The sequence below is a fragment of the Chaetodon auriga genome, chromosome 3 (assembly GCF_051107435.1).
Source record: "Chaetodon auriga isolate fChaAug3 chromosome 3, fChaAug3.hap1, whole genome shotgun sequence".
NCBI lineage: Eukaryota > Metazoa > Chordata > Actinopteri > Chaetodontiformes > Chaetodontidae > Chaetodon > Chaetodon auriga.
The window spans coordinates 6,508,525-6,530,142 of record NC_135076.1 but is presented as its reverse complement, the minus strand read 5'-3'; the positions used below and the strand labels follow the sequence as shown (position 1 = coordinate 6,530,142).

The 21,618-nt window shown below is 43.7% G+C and overlaps 1 protein-coding gene across 2 annotated transcripts in view; it reads left to right on the top strand.

Moving 5' to 3' along the window:
• The window catches only part of exoc2 (exocyst complex component 2), a 52,370-nt gene that overhangs the window by 16,072 nt on the left and 14,680 nt on the right, over positions 1 to 21,618 (top strand). For both annotated transcript variants that reach the window (XM_076723423.1, XM_076723414.1), the window contains exons 5-16: positions 1,803 to 1,916; positions 3,269 to 3,393; positions 9,121 to 9,201; positions 10,983 to 11,128; positions 12,236 to 12,317; positions 12,431 to 12,533; positions 14,226 to 14,344; positions 19,737 to 19,850; positions 20,239 to 20,363; positions 20,797 to 20,865; positions 20,995 to 21,152; positions 21,274 to 21,395. In XM_076723423.1, coding sequence (XP_076579538.1) covers positions 1,803 to 1,916; positions 3,269 to 3,393; positions 9,121 to 9,201; positions 10,983 to 11,128; positions 12,236 to 12,317; positions 12,431 to 12,533; positions 14,226 to 14,344; positions 19,737 to 19,850; positions 20,239 to 20,363; positions 20,797 to 20,865; positions 20,995 to 21,152; positions 21,274 to 21,395 — 1,358 coding nt within the window. The remainder of the gene's footprint in view (positions 1 to 1,802; positions 1,917 to 3,268; positions 3,394 to 9,120; positions 9,202 to 10,982; positions 11,129 to 12,235; positions 12,318 to 12,430; positions 12,534 to 14,225; positions 14,345 to 19,736; positions 19,851 to 20,238; positions 20,364 to 20,796; positions 20,866 to 20,994; positions 21,153 to 21,273; positions 21,396 to 21,618) is intronic.

Genomic DNA, 21,618 nt, shown 5'->3' with positions numbered 1-21,618 from the left:
GGACACGCTGTCATCTGTGCTCCTGATCACTCTGTGTTGGTGTGATCAGGGAGAGCTTTAGGACAAAATGCTACTTTAAAGCATTTAAACAGAAGAACTGTTTGTTCGTATAGGAGCACCACTCTTGCGCTCTTTGTGCGGTGATGTCACTGGATGGCTTTTCAGCTGGAGCTGTTTGCCCCAGTGTGTGTAATGTCATAACTGGCCGAGATATCATGTAAGTGTTTAATAAGTGAAGACTGAAAAGTCACTCGATCAAACAGGTTGCACCACACAAACTAGTCGTGCAACCTGCTAGTCTATGTAGTTTCTACATTGAGCTCAGCTGTTTCTTAATATTTCCACAAGCTTAACTACAAGGTGTAACCATTCAGCAGCACACAAAACAAGCTTGTTACAAAACACAATGCATGACACGCTTAAAGTGAGTGGAGTTAACATGGTCAGCACGTATGACCTGAGCTGAAGTACTGCCTGAAAACAAATGTGTGAATTGGAGATATAACGTGCAGACTCTACTCATCACACTGTCAGTGAGTGATAACAGACACTAACCTTAACATATGTACTGTTCACATCCATCATATTTCACAAAACAACACTGCCTGCTCAGATGACTAAAGATAATGACAGTCAGCATAATGGGACATTTCATTCATTTGAAAAAGCATATATTTCTCTCTTTGCATATGTATGGAGAATAAAACAAATACAAAGAATATAACCAGGTGCTGCTGACCTTTGCGTCAAAGTTCAGTGTATTGGTTGTTACAGATCAAGCTGCTCCGTCCTCAGAGTTCATATTGTTGATTTCTGTGTGACTGCACAGTGCTGCTGCAGATGCTTCTGAGCAAGGACACGAGACAGAGGGCTTCACAGTGTCAGTGTAACAGTGTCGCCCACTTTAGTGAAACACAGTCAGAAGTAACTGTGAACATAGTTAAGGGTACCCTCAGCTACCTTCATTTACTTCCATTTTAATAGAGTGCTTGAAGGTATGGTAAAGGATTCAATTGATGGTTAAATGTAGATTAGAGAGCAGCTGTTGTGTGACACAACTGCTCCAAAATATTGCACGTCCTGATACAGTGAATGTGTGTTTCTACCTGTGTATATGTACATTCATGCATATATGTTCTTCATCACTGAGGAAACTTGTTCTTTCACTTCTGTATGTTTTGTTTGTTGTAGTCTTATTCGACCATTACAGCAACTCTGCAGAGATGATATTATGTCATATACATGAATGAGTGTGTACGTGTTTTACTTCATACTAAGTACTTCGTTTGTACGTGCATACGTCACCGCTGTGTTCTTGAAAATGGATTTTCTGTTTCACGGACCTTAGACCTTAATACTGTACCGTGCATGCGTCGTTTTTTCTGCATGTGTGTCTAACTGCAGAGTGGGTGGTTGGGGGGGTTGGTTTGTGTAGGCCACGGGTCATTAGTAGAGATCAAGCTTCCCTAATGAGTGCTGGGTCCTCAAGGGGCACCCAGGCGTCACACACTGCACTTCCCACGCCAAGCTCTCCCAGCCTGTGTGCTTTGTAACAGCACACTGCCCCCTGCTGGAAAAGCATCATATAAGAAATTAATTTCACAATGTACACAAATCTTTCTCAGGGCCTCCTCACTCACAATTTATCGTTTATATATTTCCGCATTTGTTTGTCTTTATTTTTGTGTCATTCCAGGCTGCACTACACAATCCTTAGTGTTTTTCGATTGTTAACATATCATCCATCTTTTACAGTCCAGCCTTTTTTCTGCGTTCATCTCTCTGTATCTGTCCTCTCCCAGAGGAAAAATCCCACAGAAGGACATGGAGCTGACATTTCCAGGAATGAGTGGAGACTTCACCAGTGAGAACTTCTCTGCCACCTGGTACCTCATAGAAAACCATTCAGGCTCCAGGTTGGTCCGTTGTTATCATTAACCTTAAGTTACCATCCCTCAAAACTACTAATAAGAAGCAGGGGAAATACAAAGCAAAAACATCATTCAAGCATCTGTCTGTGACCCAGGTTCTCCAGAAATCAAAGTTTTAATTTACCGCCACCTTTTTTTTGTTTGTTTTTTGGTCTTGGTCCTGTATCAGTTTTAAATTTGTGTAATATTTAGTCAAGCTCATCCTGTTTTTTCTAGTCAAGTTTGGGTTGATGAAAAGTAAAGAAAACTGTAGCTATTTCAGTTTTTACTTTAGTCAGCACATTATATTGAACGTTTCAGTCGGTCTAGTCTCACCAAAACCATTAACTTTTCGTCACTTTAGTCAAACTTACTTGTCATAAGGTTTTATCTTATTATCTGATGGAAAACACAGGTTGAATCATTCAAAATGCAGCTTTGCAGATAGTGTCTGTGGGTATCAGTTTAAGGAATACATCCATATTCATTTTGATGCCAAATCAGATTTATCTCGATGGTAATGTGATGGACAAGTAAAACAACTTTGTTATGTTACTAAAAACATGCTGAAGTACATCATCAGCAACTGAAGGTTGTTGTTTATGATTGCAAGTCATATCGCTTTTAGGCAGTTAGTTTGTTAGTTTTAGACTGAAGCGCCTACTGCTGCTTTAAATAAACTTGCAATCTAGCTGAAGCATCAGCGTTGCCCATGTTTCACCTTGGCAGCCCACTACACTGGATTTCATGACATTCATTTGGAGGTCCAGTTTTCTTGGCTGAATCTTCACGTGGTCGTTTAGCCCCTGAGCCCAGTTGACTGTCATGTCAGAGCAGAGGAGAGTTATTTTGGACTCTCCTGGCTTCCTCTCCCCATGCTTAGCCTTCCAGTAACCCAGACCCCAGGATCCAGCATGACCAGGGGCCTCTGTTTGGACCTCGCCGGGTGACTGTTTCTTCCTGCGGAGGAAACCTCACTCAGGACACTGACACAGACACATGAACTCACATTGGCCAAAAATATGTGCACGATTGTGTTCCAGGCTTGTGTGCGAGCTGCGCAGTAAAACAAGTGTCTATTGACAACGAAATGGCAAAATATTGTTAATGGATTGTTTTGCTGTAATAATTAGGTGACAGATTGATCAGAAAATGAAATGACACAATGTATCACCAACAATTTTGGACTGTTGGAGCAATTTGAAGACGTCACCTTGGACTCTTTTCTAACTTTTGTGACATGTTATAAACTAAACAGTTAATCAGTTAAGTAGACAAACAGTCAAATCGATGAAAGTAATCACATGTTGCAGGCCTAATATGACACGGCGTGATCATCTTGTTTTTCCTTTCCTCAGTTTTGAGCAGTTGAAGATTGCAGCCAGTAATCTGAAGAAGCAGGCTACTAAGAAGAATGAGGGGAGCCTGGCCTACGTGAAGGGAGGTCTCAGCACGTTCTTTGAGGCCCAGGACGCTCTGGCAGGTGAGAGGGATTAACACATTTTTGTGTGCTGTGGAACTGCACCAAATGGTCCACAATTAATACACACACTTCCAAATCATCACTCTTCATCTCTGCTCAAAAAAAATGCGCTCTTGATTTTGGAAAGTGGGCAAGTGTTCGTGTCTCGGGACTGTTCCCCCCCACCCGCGTGCGGTTTAGCAGCGGTTGATTAAAGAGGCTCATTTGGAGGCTCTGTGAAAACCCTCCACTTTCTGCTACAGTAACACCAGCCAACCACAACACGGCTAATTCACCTTCATCAAAATGAGATCACCTCTCACCTGTCATACACAGTCTCACTTGAGTCTCCCTAGAGCCTGGAAGTGGACACACACACACACACACACACACACACACACACACACACACACACACACATACACATGCAGACTTGGCCACGCTGACTTTCAGATGCCAAAAAGATTTCAAGGTAGCAGAGACTGACTTCTGTCGCTCTGCCAGGTACCTCGAATCAATTGTTTGCTTCATCATTCATACTTTTGTCTGTTTACGCTCTCCTCCCGCCATAGCCGCTCAGTTACTTCCCCTTACTATTTATACGTACACTTTTCTGCCTCCATCATTATTATTATTGCTTTCCGTGTGTTTGTGCCCCGGTTGGGAGAGAGGCGATGTTTTCATTGTTAGTGGCTGAATCTAAATAAACGGAGCAGACCAACACAATGCAGGCCAGAGTATTAGGACTGATAGTGCTGATAACAGACCCAATATGACCAATGGGAACAATGCACAGTCATTCTCACGTTCAGACTGAGCGTGCCTACTGTGTGCCCACTGCCCCAAAGGGAAATGTACAGATGGAGGAAGTAGTACACCATAGATGCACTCAAGTGACCTGTGAACCAGGAGGGCATAATGATGCTTTATGAGCTGTGGAACAGGATGGGATTTACTGTATTGGCCTGAATGTAAAATGACTCTGATTATGAGACACCCCACTTGGAGAAAGTCTTTTAGAAGGGAAGGAACACAGTGAATTAAACAAGGTAGGCACATATAACATGTTGAACACATTTTAAATGTATTAGTGAATTTATTTGAGTAAAAATAATAACCAACAAGCATGAAATGATAGTCAAGCGGTCTTTCATTCTGCTCTGTCATTTGAAGGAGAGTCCACATTAACCAGTGATGAAACGTTTGTAGTGATTTTCACTAGTTTTACTTTAATAACAGCTCTTGTAATTAGCAAAGTTTGCACATTGTACATTTGCCAAACTCATCAGTTAGTCCACATCCTCAAAGCATTTTCTCCTTTAAAAGTGTAGCATGAATTACTTCATTAAAGCTACACTCATCAATATTTTTCATTTTTAAAACAGAGCTAAAAGGAGAAATAATATGTGGCCTGAGACACTAAACATGACTGTCTGCTGGATAAACAGTTACACAGGTACAAGTACAAGTACAATAAATATATATATAAAAAGGCAACTGTTCTTAGTAACTTCTTAGGAGATAGTATGTCACTGCACAGCAACCAAACTTGAGCTTGACATTTTCTGTGCTTTCCACTTGTTTTCACTTGTCCTGAGTTCATTTCCTTCATGGCAACAACACGTGATGTGTGAGAGCTCTGGTAGGTCACTTTTAGGGCCGACTGACTATAACAGAAACGCTCTAAACGATCATCAACAAACCTGCTAGTTTGTCAACAAAAAGATGAGTAACATGCGAAAATGCAACATTATCATAAAGGAACAGACTCACTTTACAACACAAGAGCAGGGACTCACCTTATTCAGACAAGTCCCACTTTTCAAATGTCATATTCAAAAAAAAAAAACAAAAAAAAACCACTGTCTCATATTTGGACCAGCGACTTGACTCAAAAGTTCACTTTTAAACTTCCTGTCTTCTCATCGTGACTCATTACAGCACTGCAACATCCTTTCTCGGCCAAAACTTGGCTTTCAGTCATAAAAAATGAAGTGGTAGACCAGAATGGATAGCTCAAGTGGAGATATTCTGTATACCAGCTATGGTCAGCCAAACCGACATACCAGCCGGCGTGCTGCTCGCAGCCAGCCAGCTCCAGGCAGCTCTGCAGCAGCTCACTGCCAGGCCTAGTTAGCACAGCTGTCTGAGCCACTGTGAATCCTTTCTTTGTCCCTCAGCAGCGTTTGGCAGGTCTCTGTTGTTCTGAGTCGTTCCAAATGAACCTCACCTGAGATGTAGCTGTGAAACTGTAAAAGAAATGAGCTGTGAAAAAAAAAAAAAGAAGAAATTAACAGGGGGGCTTGTGTGTTCTCCTCGTTCTGAAGCTGCTGTAGTCCTTCCAGCCCTCTCAGTCACCATCAGGTCATTTTTGTCTCCTCTCCTGTTTATTTTCTGTTCTGCTTGCATGTGAGATTTTTATTGATGACTTTAATAGAAGTCTGGAGTTATTTTTTAATGCAAGCGCACTGCTGCCGGCAAGGTGGAAACAAGGAAGAGGAGCCAAATCTGGGGAAAGAAATGAGGCGGATCGAAAATATTTAGAAAGAACATCAGGAGTCTGACTTCACCATCCGTGGGGTTTCTCTCCCTCCCTCTCTTTTTCTTGTCCCCAATAATTGCCTCTTAATTGCTCTCGGGTATAGCAAACCATGTCAGAAATAGCAAAATACAATCCCATGTCTCTTTCTAATGAACTATGAACTCTGTGCTCAAGCACACAGTTTAGACATTTGCATCTGCAAACCACAAATCTTGTTAATCACAGCGCTGTTTGGATTAGTTAACTAATGTCGGTTGTTGGCATGTGGAGAGACGAGACCGGGGACTCCAGCCAGCTTTTTATGCCAGCGCTGTATTCTTAGAGCTTCCAAAGGGCAAATTAGAAGTGCACCATCAAGTCGCATGGCCTCATAGGATTTGCATGGAATGAGCTGCACCCAGATCAGCCTCCAGTCTTTGAGCACCTTATTAGTGCATGTATTTTTTTATAGACCAATCCACATCAGTTTCTCTGCGAATGCCATTATAAAATTCAGTGTTTCTGCTGTATTAAGGCACAGTGAGGAGCCGGCTTGGTTTTTAGCAGCACAGTAAGTCCTGGCCTCATGTTACTTTAGATAAAAATGATATGTGGTATACAGATTTACATTTGGAGGAAAGAGTCAGTTGGTATCAGATTGAGAATCTCTATCAGCGGGTAACCCAAGTTGAGGAATCTGAATTGTTATCAGGAGTTTAAAAGTTGAATGAGTGCATCCTTTAATTACAGAGGCACAAAGTTCCAAATGTCAAGCACATATCTCACTGAATGACAGCTTACCAAACATTAAGATGTGCAAATCTAAGAGGAAAGAGAAGCAACTGTATAAAGGTGGTCGGACAACCTGGGACATATATGAAGACAGTGTTACCAATCAGACCTGCATGTATTTTTAACGTGGTTTGCACCAGTGGGAACTGAACCCTAGTATGGGCAGTGTGGGAGGCTTAGTACTGTATCTGAGGCTTTGACCCAGAGAAGTAATGCATCAGTCACATGGAGTCTCACGTTCAGACAGGATGCACCTGAAGTCTCAGGTTCGATCCTCTAGATATAAGCTCTTTTCACTTTTGTCAGGTGGTCTAGTCACTGGAGGTAGAAAGGTGGAGGTATGTTGTGAGGCCAAATGGGCATTTAATCAAATGATGTAGTTTCAAGCACCTAAAATGTCTAAAGTGTCGTGGGTTATATGTCAAGTCCTTCTCACTCGTTTTGAGGTCACATTAAGTTTTATTATGACCTGATTTTTAAACTAGTTTCAAGAAATCTCATTGTCATTTTTTCCCCATTGGCAATATTTGACTTGTTTGCAGAAGGGATTTTTTTCCAGGGAGGGAATAAGTGGTCTTGTAAACACTCCATGTGAACCACCACAGACTGGTGAAAGAGATGGAAGGTTAGGGGCCTGGAGACTGTTTAGTTGTGGAGCCTCAGTGGTGCTCAGACAGAGCTGCTCCAGCTGATTGACTGACTGACATGCTGTCCAGGGTTGTTTCTATTAAAATGTTGAAATTTGTGGTTTTTCATTGTTGTGTGAAAAGGAAGTCTCCCAGTGATGCAGGAAACGGAACGGCTACCGTGTTCCAAAAATGCCAGATTCCCAGGGCCTATTCCCTGAGCCCCCAGCCCCGGCAGGAGTCAAAACATCTCCAGCTTTAGAATCCAGGGACACTGTATTTTTATTCTTATTCATTTTTTTTTTCTCCTCGACGGTTCCAGGAAGTGAAGCGGGAGCTGCAGCTCTTCCTCAGGTCCTGGCTGCGCGTGTTATCCGGACTCTGACCTGATGTTTAGGTTAGCTGTTGCGTCATCAGCCCTTCAGTGTGTGACAGATGCAGAGGACACACAGCTGGCAGCAGGGCAGGGGGGAGTGTGGAGACGTGAAGCAGACCTGCTTTATGTGTGTGTGTGTGTGTGTGTGTGTGTGTGTGTGTGTCTTAGTCTCCCTGTGTGTTTAGCCCTATCAATCCTCCGCTCTCCCATATACACTCCCACGTCTACGTGCCTTTGTCTGAACCTGCATCTGGCCGCATTTTCTGCTGCTCTGCGAACAGCGAGAGGTCCGTGAAGGGGCCGGCGATGTCCGTACTGATGAGGCCGTGGCATGTTTGAACAGTGCGCTTTAGGAGTACCTCAGTCTCTGCCTTGAGGCTTCTGTCTGTCAGAATGGACCCACATATTTATTTACAGAACGCTCCCCCTTCACTTTGCCTCCTGCTCCCTCTGCTGTGTCCAGGCTCTGCTAACAACCAGTATTTGTGGTGGAACAACTGTGAGAGAAGACGGGCAGGGAAGTGGAGAGAAGGCGAGCGAGAGGATCGTTATTCCTTTTTTTTTGGTGTTTCTGTCTCTCGGCTTCATTCTTGAGATGTCTGCTCGTTGCATATTTGAATCGCTCCACAAGAATGTATGAGAATGTCTCCTAAGCCCTCTCCACCTCTCTTCCACTCTGTCAATAAACCCACACTGCAGCTCTCAGCACCCAGCTGCCCACTACTGCACACCATTTATTTATTCGCTGGGGTAGCCACACCACTCGCTCTGCCTCTCTTTCTCTCTCTGTGTTTTCTCCCCTCATTCCCTTTTTTCAGACTCCCTCTCCTGCGCAAAGCTCTTCACGCTAAGTGATGGATACAAGCCATCAGAGTTCCTCCCACTTCCCCTGAGCAACAGTCATTTTTGGCATCCAGACCTCCAGCTCTGCTCCCTCAACTGTTGGTTTTCAGAGAGTTGAAACATTTTAGATTCACATTACCTCAAGGTCAGAGGACTCCAAATGTCCCAAGACCACGAAACTGTGCTGCGAGTGTCTTTGCCTAGGTGAGCTGATCCAGTACAGTCACCACACTGGAACAAGGTCAGGTCCTCTGTTGCGTGGGAACAGGCACAAAGGGGGAGGGGGGTTCAATAGCAGCATCTGTGGGCGGGGATCGCCGAGGTTATCTCCCATCTACCACTGGGGTAGGGCCTGTTTATTGTTTTACCTTCGGTTCCTGAAATTGAAAATGTTCCTGTCTCAGGGGATTGCACGTTGGTCAGTCCACAGTTTGGAGACCCGTTTTCCGCTTTTTTTTTTTCTTTTTCCATATTTCTCAACACTCATGCAAACAATTGTTATTTCTCTGATTGTTTTTCAGTGGATTTCTCTGTATTTCGTCCATCACAGTGCTTCCCAGTACAAATTAATACTGACTTTTGTGTTGCAGCCATCCACCAGAAGCTGGAGTCTGATGGTACAGAGAGAGTGGAGGGATCGATGACCCAACGACTAGAAAACATCCTCAACAGTAAGCATCTCTTCACAGAGCCCAGCTCCAAGAGAAGCTGTAGGAGGTGTTTATTTATTGCACCTGTGACTGTACAGGTTCAGTGTTTGGGACATTTTTTTTCCCCAAAACGCAGCCTCTCAGCACATAAAGGCCCCATTTCATGAGTCATTTCAGGCCAATGACCGTGACATGTGACTCTATCCCAGGCTAGTTCAAGAGGTCAGGTTAACATTTAGACACAATGTTAACTACCACATTCTTAATAAAGAGAAATCAATTGTTTGCTTTTCTGCGTACAATGAAGAATGGGTATTTACAGCAACTCTTCAGAAAACTTTTCTCCTCCAAAAACATTTTAGAAAGATTCCAGCCCCTTCAAATTCCTGCACTCCTTTGGCTCCTTTATTTGACTAACTTCAGCTTCCTGTAACTGTACACTAATGTTTTCCAAAGATGTGTCCCGCAGGTCATTAATTCAGATGACTTCACAGATCCACTCACATCTAACCTTCAACTGGCAGAGCTCAGTTTCCAGTATGATACAGGACTCTCACATGTGACGCAATAATCTCAAGACTCACTGACCTTTTCAAAGCAATAAGCAATTGCATCCCACAGTCTTCCTCAGCGAATGCAGCCACGTGTCATCACGTGTGGAAAGTTTGGCGTATGACAACGAGAGGTTATACCATTTGCTGACGGTTGAATAAGCCAGTAAGTGGACCTTGAGTGGAGATTTGGTCACACTTACTGATCACAAGATCCCCTGCTCAAATCATACAATACATAAAAAAATAAACCTTTACATTTTTTTAATGAATTAATAAATCACTGTCTTTCTTTAATCGACATATACTGTATGTTTGACATTGACTTTATTTTAGATTTTTTAATCAGAGGTAATGAAAGAGCCGCTCTTGGTTTGTCTTCGTCTCCCTCTTGCTTTGAATTCTTATTTTTTACAGTATGTCCTTGCGCTGCTTTGAGCATGTTCAAAGAAAAAGAGCAAAAAGGTCAAAGTGATTATGAGAAGAGACCGTCTGATGCTGCCCAACTTCACCATCCAGCAGTCATCCCACACTGATACACCGTGCACAGACCAAACACGCTGTGCATGTTCAGTCGCCTTTGTTGATCTTTCCCTTTTTGACGAGCCGCTCCTTCAGCTGATCCTGTGTTCCCACCCTCTCATCTCATACATGATAATGTGACTTTTCTAATGGAGGGTCAATAAGCAGCTCCTTTTCCCGGAGTCTAGAGTAAACAAACCTCCCAGCCAGACGTAGCTTTCATCCCCACGTCCCCGGACTTGTGGCCACCAGTGACCCCCCCCAAAAAAGCCCATGCATCAAACACACAGCACCAATCAGCCAATCGCAAAACAGGAATGTTCCCTTCATGACAACTGAGATTTGCGAGTGAAAAATGTGAAATATTCCTCTGTTCGGTCCCATGCTGTTTTTCCTTCAGGGATTTTGTTTTGGGGGTGGGGTTTTGTTTTGATTAGAAGAACTTGTTTTTTTTTCCTTCCCCTATTTGAGGGCACATCCGAGGCCACACACGAAGCCTGTTAGCTGTGCAAAGGTTCCACTCAGCTGCCCGGCTCAGAGATAGCTGTCACTTTCTCCTTAGCAGCTCGGCCTCTACTGTGTCAGATAGCACACAGAGCAGGAAGAAAACCAGAGACTGACATTAAAAGGGAAATGTGGTATCAACATTTATTTGTACAGTATCCCAGTTTCTCATTTTCTCCTGCCTCTTTCACTCACTCCCTCTTTCTCTCTCCGTCTCTCTCGTAGGAGCGAGTGATACTGCAGATACTCTGTTCCAGGAGGTCTTGGGGCGGAAAGACAAAGCTGACTCCACACGCAATGCACTCAACGTCCTGCAGCGCTTCAAGTTTCTCTTCAACCTGCCACTCAACATTGAACGCAACATCCACAAGGTACTGTCAACAAATCACCACAGAGACACCAGCACACACGACCATCAAGTAGCTAATAGAAAACAAATAGGGCTTCAGTTGGCCTCCAAACCAGCACACGTTTAATGCTGTCATGTGAGTTGTGAGTTGTGTGTTGTGAGACATTGGATCATTCATCCAGAAGGGATGCCTTCACCTCTCTGACTGATGGAGGAAGTGAAAGTCTGTCTTACAGTCTGCACTCTCTGAGCTTCCCTCAGCAGAGACTGTGACGGTCTGGTTATTTGTAAGGTCATTGTTTTCATCTCGGTGTTCCTTCAGTTCATTTAGCTGTCATAACTGGACTTTGTCATCTCAAAGTATGGGAGCATAATCAGAGAACGGTGTTTGCGCTGTCAGGTGCACACAATCTGTGGGTTAATGTTCCTCACTTATTATAAAGCCCAGCAGGGCAATCATAAAACCTAATGGCTCCCGTGAGAGGCTTTGCATGCCATTCCAAGTCCACCAGCGTGTTGCCTCATCACCTCATTTCACTTTACTTAACTTTATTGTTTCTCTGCAAGCGGCACATAAATACTGTTTAAACATAACCCACGAGAGCCACTGCCATGAAAAAGGAATAATCCAAAACCTAGCTCCAACCACTTAACAATTTCAGAAACAAGCAGCAGTAAAACCAAAGTGCAGAGGTGTCAATTAAAGCCTCTGGTCACCGTCCAGGCAACAGTTTTCAGTCTTTGCATTACGTCCCTGAGTCCCGTTTAACTCATTATTACATGATATTCCTCTCAGCCTGAGCAGTTTTCCCCTTTTTATCAAATGTTATTGTTTTCATAACTGTAAGTGCAGGTTTGTGTCAGATGCATTTGTAATGTTTTTTTTAGCAATCTTCAGCTGCTTTAAGAACTCCCACAAGAGCATCATGGTATTCTTCTGATGCTGCCCTTTTATTTTCTTCCAAGTTAAAGTTCGTTTTCAGACAGTGTTTCCCAGTGTTTACAGTTTATTTGTTTTATGTCACAGACTGGATGGGTCATCCAGAGGGTGGAGCCAAAGAGGCTTAAATACACAGTGTGTGTCGCAATCGATCCGTTTAAAAAAACTGAACTGACTTTTCTCTCTCAGGGTGATTACGATGTGGTGATCAATGACTACGAGAAAGCCAAATCTCTCTTTGGCAACACCGAGGTCCCTGTTTTCAAAAAAGGTATATCGCTCTTAGTTCAACTAATCGATGAAGTTAAGCAAAATATCACTCTTTTTCAACGGCTGTCTCTATTTTGAATATTCATCTTGTATAAAAATGTGACTTTGCTCTAGTGTATGCCGAGGTGGAGACGAGGATTGACGCTCTGAGGAGTCTCTTATTGGATAAACTGCTGCAGACCCCGTCAACGCTGCATGACCAGAAGAGATACATCAGGTCTCTTTACACTTCCCTCATGTGTGAAGGTCATTTCTGCCTGCATTCCCGCCAGTCGTCATGTTGTGGGCTTTATACATTTCGCACTCTTTGTTTTCACATAAAGATTCGTCATCTGCATGTTGAGTGGTGTTTTTCACATTTCTCAGAATATGCCTCAGGATCCCGACACATCGCGAACCGTCTGTGTACATTAAATATACGGTCGTGACATTATCTCTCATACTCCTTCTCCTTTTGGTTTCTTTGATACTCGTCTGTGTCATCGTTTACCAGAACTTCATCCTCCATCCACTTTCCTCTGTCTGCCTCTCACATTTCTCTGAATGTTGACTAATCTTCTCAGCTTTCTGCTGTCCCGTTCTCTTCTTTCTGTCTCTATTTCCCCCTCTTCCTTGCCTGTCTTTCCTCCTTTTTTCCCCTCTATCCTTCTGTCCATTCATACTTGTGGTCTCTCCCGATTTATTATTGTTAAGACCGACCTGTCAGGATCACAGAGACCAGTTCTCAACCACACGGCAACATCTTTCATCCTGCTGCATTAGGCACGGCTCTGAACGCCCACTCAGCTCCTGTTTACTCTTGCCGTGGATGGTGAGAGCTGTGTGCATGTGTGCATGTGTTTTGTGCCTGTGAGTCTCGCTCAGACTTCTGAAAGATGCCACCTAATGAGAAACAAATGAGCAGTTGGTTCATAGGGGGACAGCAGAGGGAGCCAGGCCACAGCTCAGAGAGTGAGTCATCCGTCATCCCGCAGGTCACTGAGTGATGCCCAGGAAGTAACCTGGGAGAGGGACGGTTATCAGGAGAGAGACGGTGGATGAATAAGAGGGTGAAGTGTTTGTGAGGTTCAGGCAAGAGGATCGAGAAGTCCTTTTCTATTTCTGAGTTTGGATTCATCCATCACCTCTGCGTGCTTTTATGCAGAGAGCAGATCTGTTTCTTTTTGCATATTAAAGTTTGTATGCTCTTCAACTTGGATGCATTCATAGATTTTCTTATAATGTTTTTTTCTACTTTTTCTTTGTTTATCGTGCTTTGACTTTTTTCTGTAATTTATATTTGTGTTTACACATCAACTGAATTTTTTGAGATTATAACATCACACATGTACCCCAAATTCCTGGCTTATACAGGTATTTAAGATGGATAACATAAGCAGAGGTTTTGGTTAGGATGTCTGTGATAGATGTACTGAGCAGGACATGTGACAGCTGAAAAATAAGCTGAATACTACATGTTATGCCAAATTCAATTTCTTGTTATTTATTCACTAACTCTATGCATACCAGTAATACCTGTGATTAGCTAAAATCATCAGTGAATTGATGGATCCTGTCTTTTTTGTTGCTCCCTCTTGGGCAGGCTAAATTCAGAAATCTTAAAAGTCCCACTTTGTGGTTTTAAAGGATTCATACTGATCTGCAATTAGTCTCAGCTTTTTGTAAAGTAGTATGAAACAGGCATATTTACACTGTAGATAAACTTTATTTCTGGATTTGACTTCAAGCATCCAGATGTTTTTCCACTTTGTGATTTTAATTATTTTGATTTAGTGCATTTTTGTACCTTCTGTACCTGCAAACCAGCACCTCACCAGATAAGGTGTGAGTTTTCCTTTTTTTCCCTCTTGGAGTATAAGCTTTTCACACCTGTGTGTTGTTTGTTTGTTTGTTTTTTTTGTCCATGCAGGTACCTGTCCGACCTGCACGCTCCAGGTGACCCAGCATGGCTGTGCATCCACGCTCAGCACAAGTGGATCCTGCAGCTGATGCAAAACTGCAGAGACGAGTTCATCAGCGGCCAGAGAGGTGACTCACTCACATAAGCACACACATGTCTGAGCTGGCTTACTTTACACATGAAGTGAAAAGCCTCCATTTAGCATTTCCAATCAAACAGCGAGATGTCATGTGAGTGTGAAGGTAGCTGAGGGAAGAGAGAAAGCCAGCTGCCTCCCCGTCGTACCAGCTCTCTGCTTGCACTCCCCTCTCTGTCACCGCCCTCCCCTGCCTGAGGCTCGAGTGTTTATTTTTTCATGAATGTATGAATAAGATGAAAGCGAGGCAGCACTGGCTTTGGGTTTGGGTTTCAGGGCTTGACATGTTACTGCACACGCACACATACAAACTCTCTTTCTCATTCACACACAGCTTCACAGATGGATTGGAACAATTAACCCCAATTAAGCTGTTCCTCTGTTAAATCAGCGAGCAGGAAAAATGTGAACGTGAAACCGTCCGCTCAGGAACAACAGCGATCCGCCAACCATGCTTGCACACCCACACACACACACACACACTCCTGTACCCACACTTGCACAAAGGCACCCATACAAATACATTGCGAGTGGGTGGCTGCTTCACATAGTGCAGCTGGAACATAAATATGTCTAATGCTAAGGGTAACAGTGGTTTCCGGGGCTCAGGCTTGATGGATCTGGAGCTCGGTTTGCTCCCTGCCTCTCCACAGTTAAATATCATCTTGATTATCATGTCAGGGATGGCTCCTTTTCAGTCCGCACATGCATTCCACAGCAGAGCAACATGTGGCAGGGAGTGAATCTGAAATTGCATGCAAATCAAATGCAACCCAACTATTCTGAAAATTGCTGGTTTTCAAAAATGTACTGAAACACATACACAGAGATGCACATTTACAGTTAGTTATTTACTGCAGTGTAACAGTATAAGACATAAAATCTAACTTTGTGATTCAAGAGAAACATTAGATCCAAACAGCATTCTATATACAACGCTGACAATGTATGAATAAACAAAATAAACATATGTCAGTGTCTTCCAAAATGACCCATACGACTTTTCCAAACAAGACTCCCGATCTGCCACATCTGCGGTTAAGCTCTGTGTAAGTTTAGCTTTAGGTTAAGCTACTTGGTTCAGTCGAGGAAGATCACCCTCATATTTGAAAGAAACCAAACGACCGATTCCAGCAGGCGGGACATGAGCTGCGGTATCCACTGTCGAGCTCAGGTTTAGAAGTCCCCACCCCCCCCCCCCCCACCCCCTTTGCTAGGACTTTTATGCGGTGGTGTCAATAGCGTCACGCTGCCTCCACCTCTGCCACCGAGAGAGGACAGTCTTCATTCACACAACCACATGAGATCACTTGTAAGGAAAATGTAAATGTAGGTCGTTTTAAAGGTACCCTGTGAAGTTTTCGCATAAATAAACACAATTCTGTTTACATTTGGGGTTCCTCATCAAAACGCTTGTTAAACTGATTTTTTTGCTGCGTACGGCAAAAACGTTTTTCAAGCTTCCAACCTTTTGGCCACATAGAGCGTGTTCAGTAGACTTCTTCTCTGCTTGATATTTGTTACATAAATCTGACAAACAGTTTTTTATTGGACCGAGATATCAACATGCGATAACACAAAGAGTCACACTGAGTGTTGCTGATACTCCAAAATATGTATTCACAGCTGTTTATTGCAGCCAGTGGTCATCATGTGACCTTTAGCTCTGAGTGTAAGTGTGTGAGAACGCCTTAGAGCCCAGCGTTGCTCCTGTGGGTGACAAACACAACAGGGACCTGAAGTGTTTCAACAAATAACCAATGCTGTCATTTTTCTGTTGAGGACAGTCTTAGTATACATACACACACATGTACTGGTATTAAAGTGGATCTGCATCCAGATGTGTTATCTGGATAATAAATGATCTTTCCTTCGTGTTTAAGCCTGCTATTTATTTATTTTTTTTCTCATTCTCCTCATTGAGATCGGATCTCTGTCCTCCGGAGCAAAATCTGTACGTGAGTCATTTTATGGTGTGGCAAATCAGCCCCAGACTCCCTTCAAAAAAAAAAAACCAGAGTGTTGTGAGTTGTTGAGTAAGAGGAAGCTTTCGAAACTTTCTCAGATGCTGTCTATGAAGATTTTTTGAATCATTTGTCCCCTCTTGTTAAATTGGCACACAGTTATTTCTTTCTTTGCATAAAAAAGACATTGTGTCAGTTTGTCCTGGTGTGTTGCTGTACTGGTATGTCAGCTACACTGTGAAAAGATAAATTATATGCCTATGCAGACCAGCTGCACAGATGAGTGCAGCACCCACTGTTGCACACACAATTATTTCTTACTCTTAGTCATTTTCCACCCGTATTGCTTTCATTTTTCACGCTGTTGTCGCATCATTTGGAGCTTTCATGGCACGTACAATTAGTAATTAGAGACATGTTTCTTTCAGCCTTCCTGCCTGCTCACTCTCTAAATTTACCTATATTTTATTTTCTTATTACTATCATGTTGTGCGACTCCGACCACAATGCCAGCCAGACTGCCTCTAGATGTGGTCGGGCAGATCGCGTCACATTCTGATCACGATGCATTCGCACCTTCTATTAACATTAGTTTTTCCTCATCTGGATAGAGATTGCATGTTAATGCCAGGTGTGAATGGGATCGTAATAACAGGCGCACACACACTCATAGACACACGGACAGTAAAGTGCTCACGCCTTACTCTTATTGTTTGCCACAGCCAGCTGTCTCCTGTCCCCTCTGCTGTCACACTTTACAAAGAGCCTCTCTATCCCCACCTCTTCCCCTCTCTCTCTCTCTCTCTCACACACACACACACACACACACCCACACACCTGGTAGCTATTTACCATCCCCGGTCTTTGCTGTTCACCTCTCGCTCAAGTACGAAACCCGTGCCTCCTGAAACATCCCTCCACCCAGGCAGCCACCGTCCTAAAACCACATCCACTACATTCCCCCGACCCCAGTCCCCCCTCCTCCCACCGTCCCCCCCATCTCAAATAGCCAGAATCCCCCTTACTGGTACCTCACAGCCTCCCCATCTGCAGGCGGCCTCCTCTTCCTTCTCGTATCACATTTAGCAGCTCGGTGTATTTCTAAGCCATCTTTTACACTATTGTCAGCATCACACGTGGCAGGGATTACTCCTCTGTCATGGATCAGTCATGTTTGCAGTAACTGATGTCATTTTCTCCGTCTCCTGTGTTTCTCAGTCCAGAATATGAGGCCAAAGGCCGTTCTGGTGCAGTTATGATTCCATTAATTACCATATAAACTGCCTTAAACGTGAAACGGGCCCATCCGTCTCCGTTGCAACAAAAGCCTGAAGCCTGAGTTCTCTAGTGAGGAAGCATAGCAGTGCAAGTTGCTTCCGTATGTCCAAACACTCCCATCGTGCCCCGGTGCTGCAATCTGACTCTGCCCAATTCAATTATAAACAGCAGTAGTCTTACTTCCTGAACAGAGCTTCTTCTGCCAATATCAATACAATTAGCAGGAAATTTTGTTCTTAGGAAAATAGTTTTGTCAGTGAACAATTAGAGCAATTCCAGTGTTCTTAGGTTTGACTGGAAAACATGCGGTTGTGATTTTAGAACCAGTCAGTACCACTCTCAGAGAAACGTGTTAATTATTATTGCGCCTCAATTAGCATGTGTTTGCATGTGTATCAGTGTGTGGTACATTCAGAAGAGTGAGGGGTTTTGTTTTGTTTTTTTCGAGTTTTACATTTCTCCTCCAAGAAATCCAGGAGCTTTCTGTTTGTTCTCCGTTATCTGTTCATCTGTGTAATCTGACAAAGATGGTGAAACTTGGATTAAAAAAAGGAAGAATGAAGAAGTAAATAAAACAAAAATCCAATTTGAAAAATGCAGTTTGCAGGACAAAAAAACGGTGGTTCTACCATTTGCTGCTCTTTTAACAAAGTAACAGGAAGTACCACAGCTTTTGGGTCTGTGAGGACGTAACATATGTGTGACATATGAGTGAAAATCTAAAAAAAACATCTGTGAAAGGCGATGAGACTTTTTTTAATCTTTTGTGTCGGAAATTAACTAAATTTAAACAGGACTTAGCTTGGTGTGTGTGTGTGCGGCTGTGGTCAGGGTCAGTGACCCCTCGGGGAACAGGAACTCATCCGACCTGCAGAGAAGCATCAGACCTGATGAGGAAGTGAGCGGGTGACACACATTGTCTCAGTGTCTTCAACACACACACACACACACACACACACACACACACACACACACACACTGAGCTTCCTATATTTAAACCTTCAAACTTTAAGCAAGAAACAGCACAGCAGTGTAACAAATAGTTTTAACCACATTAGAGCAGCCCTGCACACACATGCACTCACACCTCGACTGTCTCACGCACACACATACTTCTTACATCTTGTGCATTCTGAGGACGCTGGGGGTTCAGCTGACACCTGGATCAACAGCAGCTCTCCTCCCTGTAAAAAGAGAGGAAAACATCACAGAGACAGACTGCACTGCTCCGTAAGGCCTGTGTGTCAGTGTATTGTGTGTGTGTGTGTGTGTGTGTGTGTGTGTGTGTGTGTAAGCGTAACGTGATAAAGCTCGGCTTGTTTACAGACTCAAATGACTCAAATGAAAATTTCCTTACATTTTCTAGAGCGTACGGCTGTGTTGTGAGCAGGGCCAGCTCAACCATGTTTGCGCCTTTGCTTGGGGATTTCTCATTACTTGCTTACACACGACACTTGGTCGGTGACTCACCTATGCACTTTTCTCTGAGTGTGTCAGACACATGTTTTGGAAATGTGGCCATCGTTTCTCCTCATTTAGACAAACTACATGTAGGCGTTTTGCAGCCTTGCACAAACTTGTCTTCTAAGTTTCATTTTCATTGTAGTAAGTTTGATCCCCTCTCAGCTCTGCAGTGTTTCACTTTCATTCTAGTTTTCAACCTTTGCCTTATCTTTAAAGTTATCTCATGGATTCACAGCACTAAAGTTATCTCACTAGCTGAGATAGGAGTGTGTGGTTGCTGCTCTCTCATTCGCCGCAGCTGCAAAGCTCCCTGTTGCCATCTAGTGGAGCTCTTGTACTTGCATAAGGATCAGACTAACTGAGCCCAGTGTGGTCGACGTAAACCCACTTCACCCCAGTTTTCACAAAGCCCACAGCTCTGTTTCCTCACCCTGGAAACAACGGGACATTCTCTCAGCTGTGGGCCACGGCAGAGACGGATCAGAAGACAAATAAAGAAAGGCCGAGAGGGGCGAGCTAGGATTGTTTGGTGTGAAAGCCTGCCGAGCTTATTGAGGAATGTGGAATTATGAAAATGGCTTATTTGATTATTTGATATCTGAAGTATGTGTTTCTTTTTCCTCTGAGTTCATTTCTCATCTCTTGGCCCCTTCCTCCTCCCTTCGTTATGTCTGTCAGTGGGTGCCGGAGCTCTCGACCCAGAGGGGGATACCCGTCCGTCAGCCCTCGGCAGGCTCAGCCACACTGCGTCTCTGAAAAGAGGGGGCAGCCTGCGAACACCGCGACCCAGCAGTGAGCACCACATTCATCTTACATCTCACCCACACTTTCGTTGCTCGGGAGGGGCTTCCCTGTCTGAGCCTCACTCTGACTGTGCTTTTGTTTGTTTGTGTGTGTGGCACTTTTTGCCATGTACAGTGCTTAGGGGAAATCACGGTGTATAAGAGTGATGCGTAAGGGAGCTGCAGCGTGTCCCTTTACTTCAGGCAGTGCAGTAAACATGCAAGCAAATAACAACTGCAGCCCGCTGTGCCTGGAAATGAGACGTATTCGTCTGTGATTCCTTGAATTACAGAAGCACTCAGATGTTTTAATGCCGTGTAACTTGCTAGGTCATCATTTACAGTGTACATTGATATTATTTGTGAGTGTAGCACAGCATGTGTGTGTTTTGTTGCAGCCTGGCGCTTTGAAACTCCGCAGCAGGTGCAGTTTGTGGAGAAGCTGTCAGATGTGGTGATCGGTCAGCTGCCCAACTTCTGGAAGCTTTGGATCTCTTATGTTAATGGAAGTCTTTTTAGTGAGGTAAATGCCTGAGAAGCTGTTACAGCCACCATAAACACAAATAGATAGAAATACACACTTCGGGGGGTTCACTCTAATCACAGCGTGTCCCATCCCTCATCCCTCTTGTGGTATCTTGCCTTTCAGATAGTTTGATCTCTGAGATTTCTCCCTCCACCCAAAAACAATGGAGGTGGTTGTAATTTCATTTGTGGTGCTCGGAGTATGGAAGAAAACAAATCCACTGTTACTCTGGATGATATATAGAACACACTGCAAAAATATTCCCTGTGAAAACTGGTAACACATAAAAAATAGGATTTTTTTTAGGTAGACTGGCCCTTTATGGTTTATAAGTACATTGTCTTGGCAAGCACAATGAGAATAAAATCTTTGTTTTAATTTGCAGATCGCGCTAAACAGCCGTGTTTCTTGTTCGTTCTTTGTTTTTCAGACTGGAGAGAAATCTGGGCAGGTGGAAAAATCCAAGAAGAATGCCAGACAGAGACAGAATGACTTTAAAGTATGCTTCATTGTGACTGTTTACACAGAAATGTTATTTTGACAGTATTACTCAGCTCCACAGTTGTTGTTGTTCTCATGAATACCGCCTAAACCCAAGTCATTTGTGCACATGCTGTGTGTTTTACAGAAAATGATCGAGGAGATGACCCATCGGCTGGTGAAGCTCGTTCGAGGGGCTCTCCTCCCCACCACCCTGCCACAGGCGGAGCTGAGTCTCTACGGAGGCTGGGAGAACAAGACAGAGCTGACTGGAGCCTGGCTGACACAAATCATCCACACCGTCAGGTTGTCACACGGATTGTTTGGAAATGTGTGTCACTGATTGTGTGCAGATCTGACGTGCTCATATGGATTTTCATCTTCATGCCTGTCGCTCTCTCTGTTGCCTCTGCTGTCTCTCATGCAGGGCTTGTCATGAGGCTCTGTCTGCTCTGGAGATCCCAAATGATTTGCTGCAGGTGATCCAGGATCTGCTGCTGGATTTGAGAGTTCACTGCCTCATGGTGACTCTGCTGCACACTACAGAAGGTGAGGGCGAGCAGGAGCAGTAATGGAGCGAAGAGGGTGTAGATGAGGCATTGGTTGAAAGTGAGCATGGAAAATTAACAAGATTTTCAAAAGAGGTTTCATAGAATTTCTGAACTTCCTGGATTTTTCCCCCAGACACACGTTATGTCATGTTATGTTATGAACTAAATACAAATAAGATGCTGATTGTGCACCAGAGGCATCTTAGTTGTTAATAAATGTT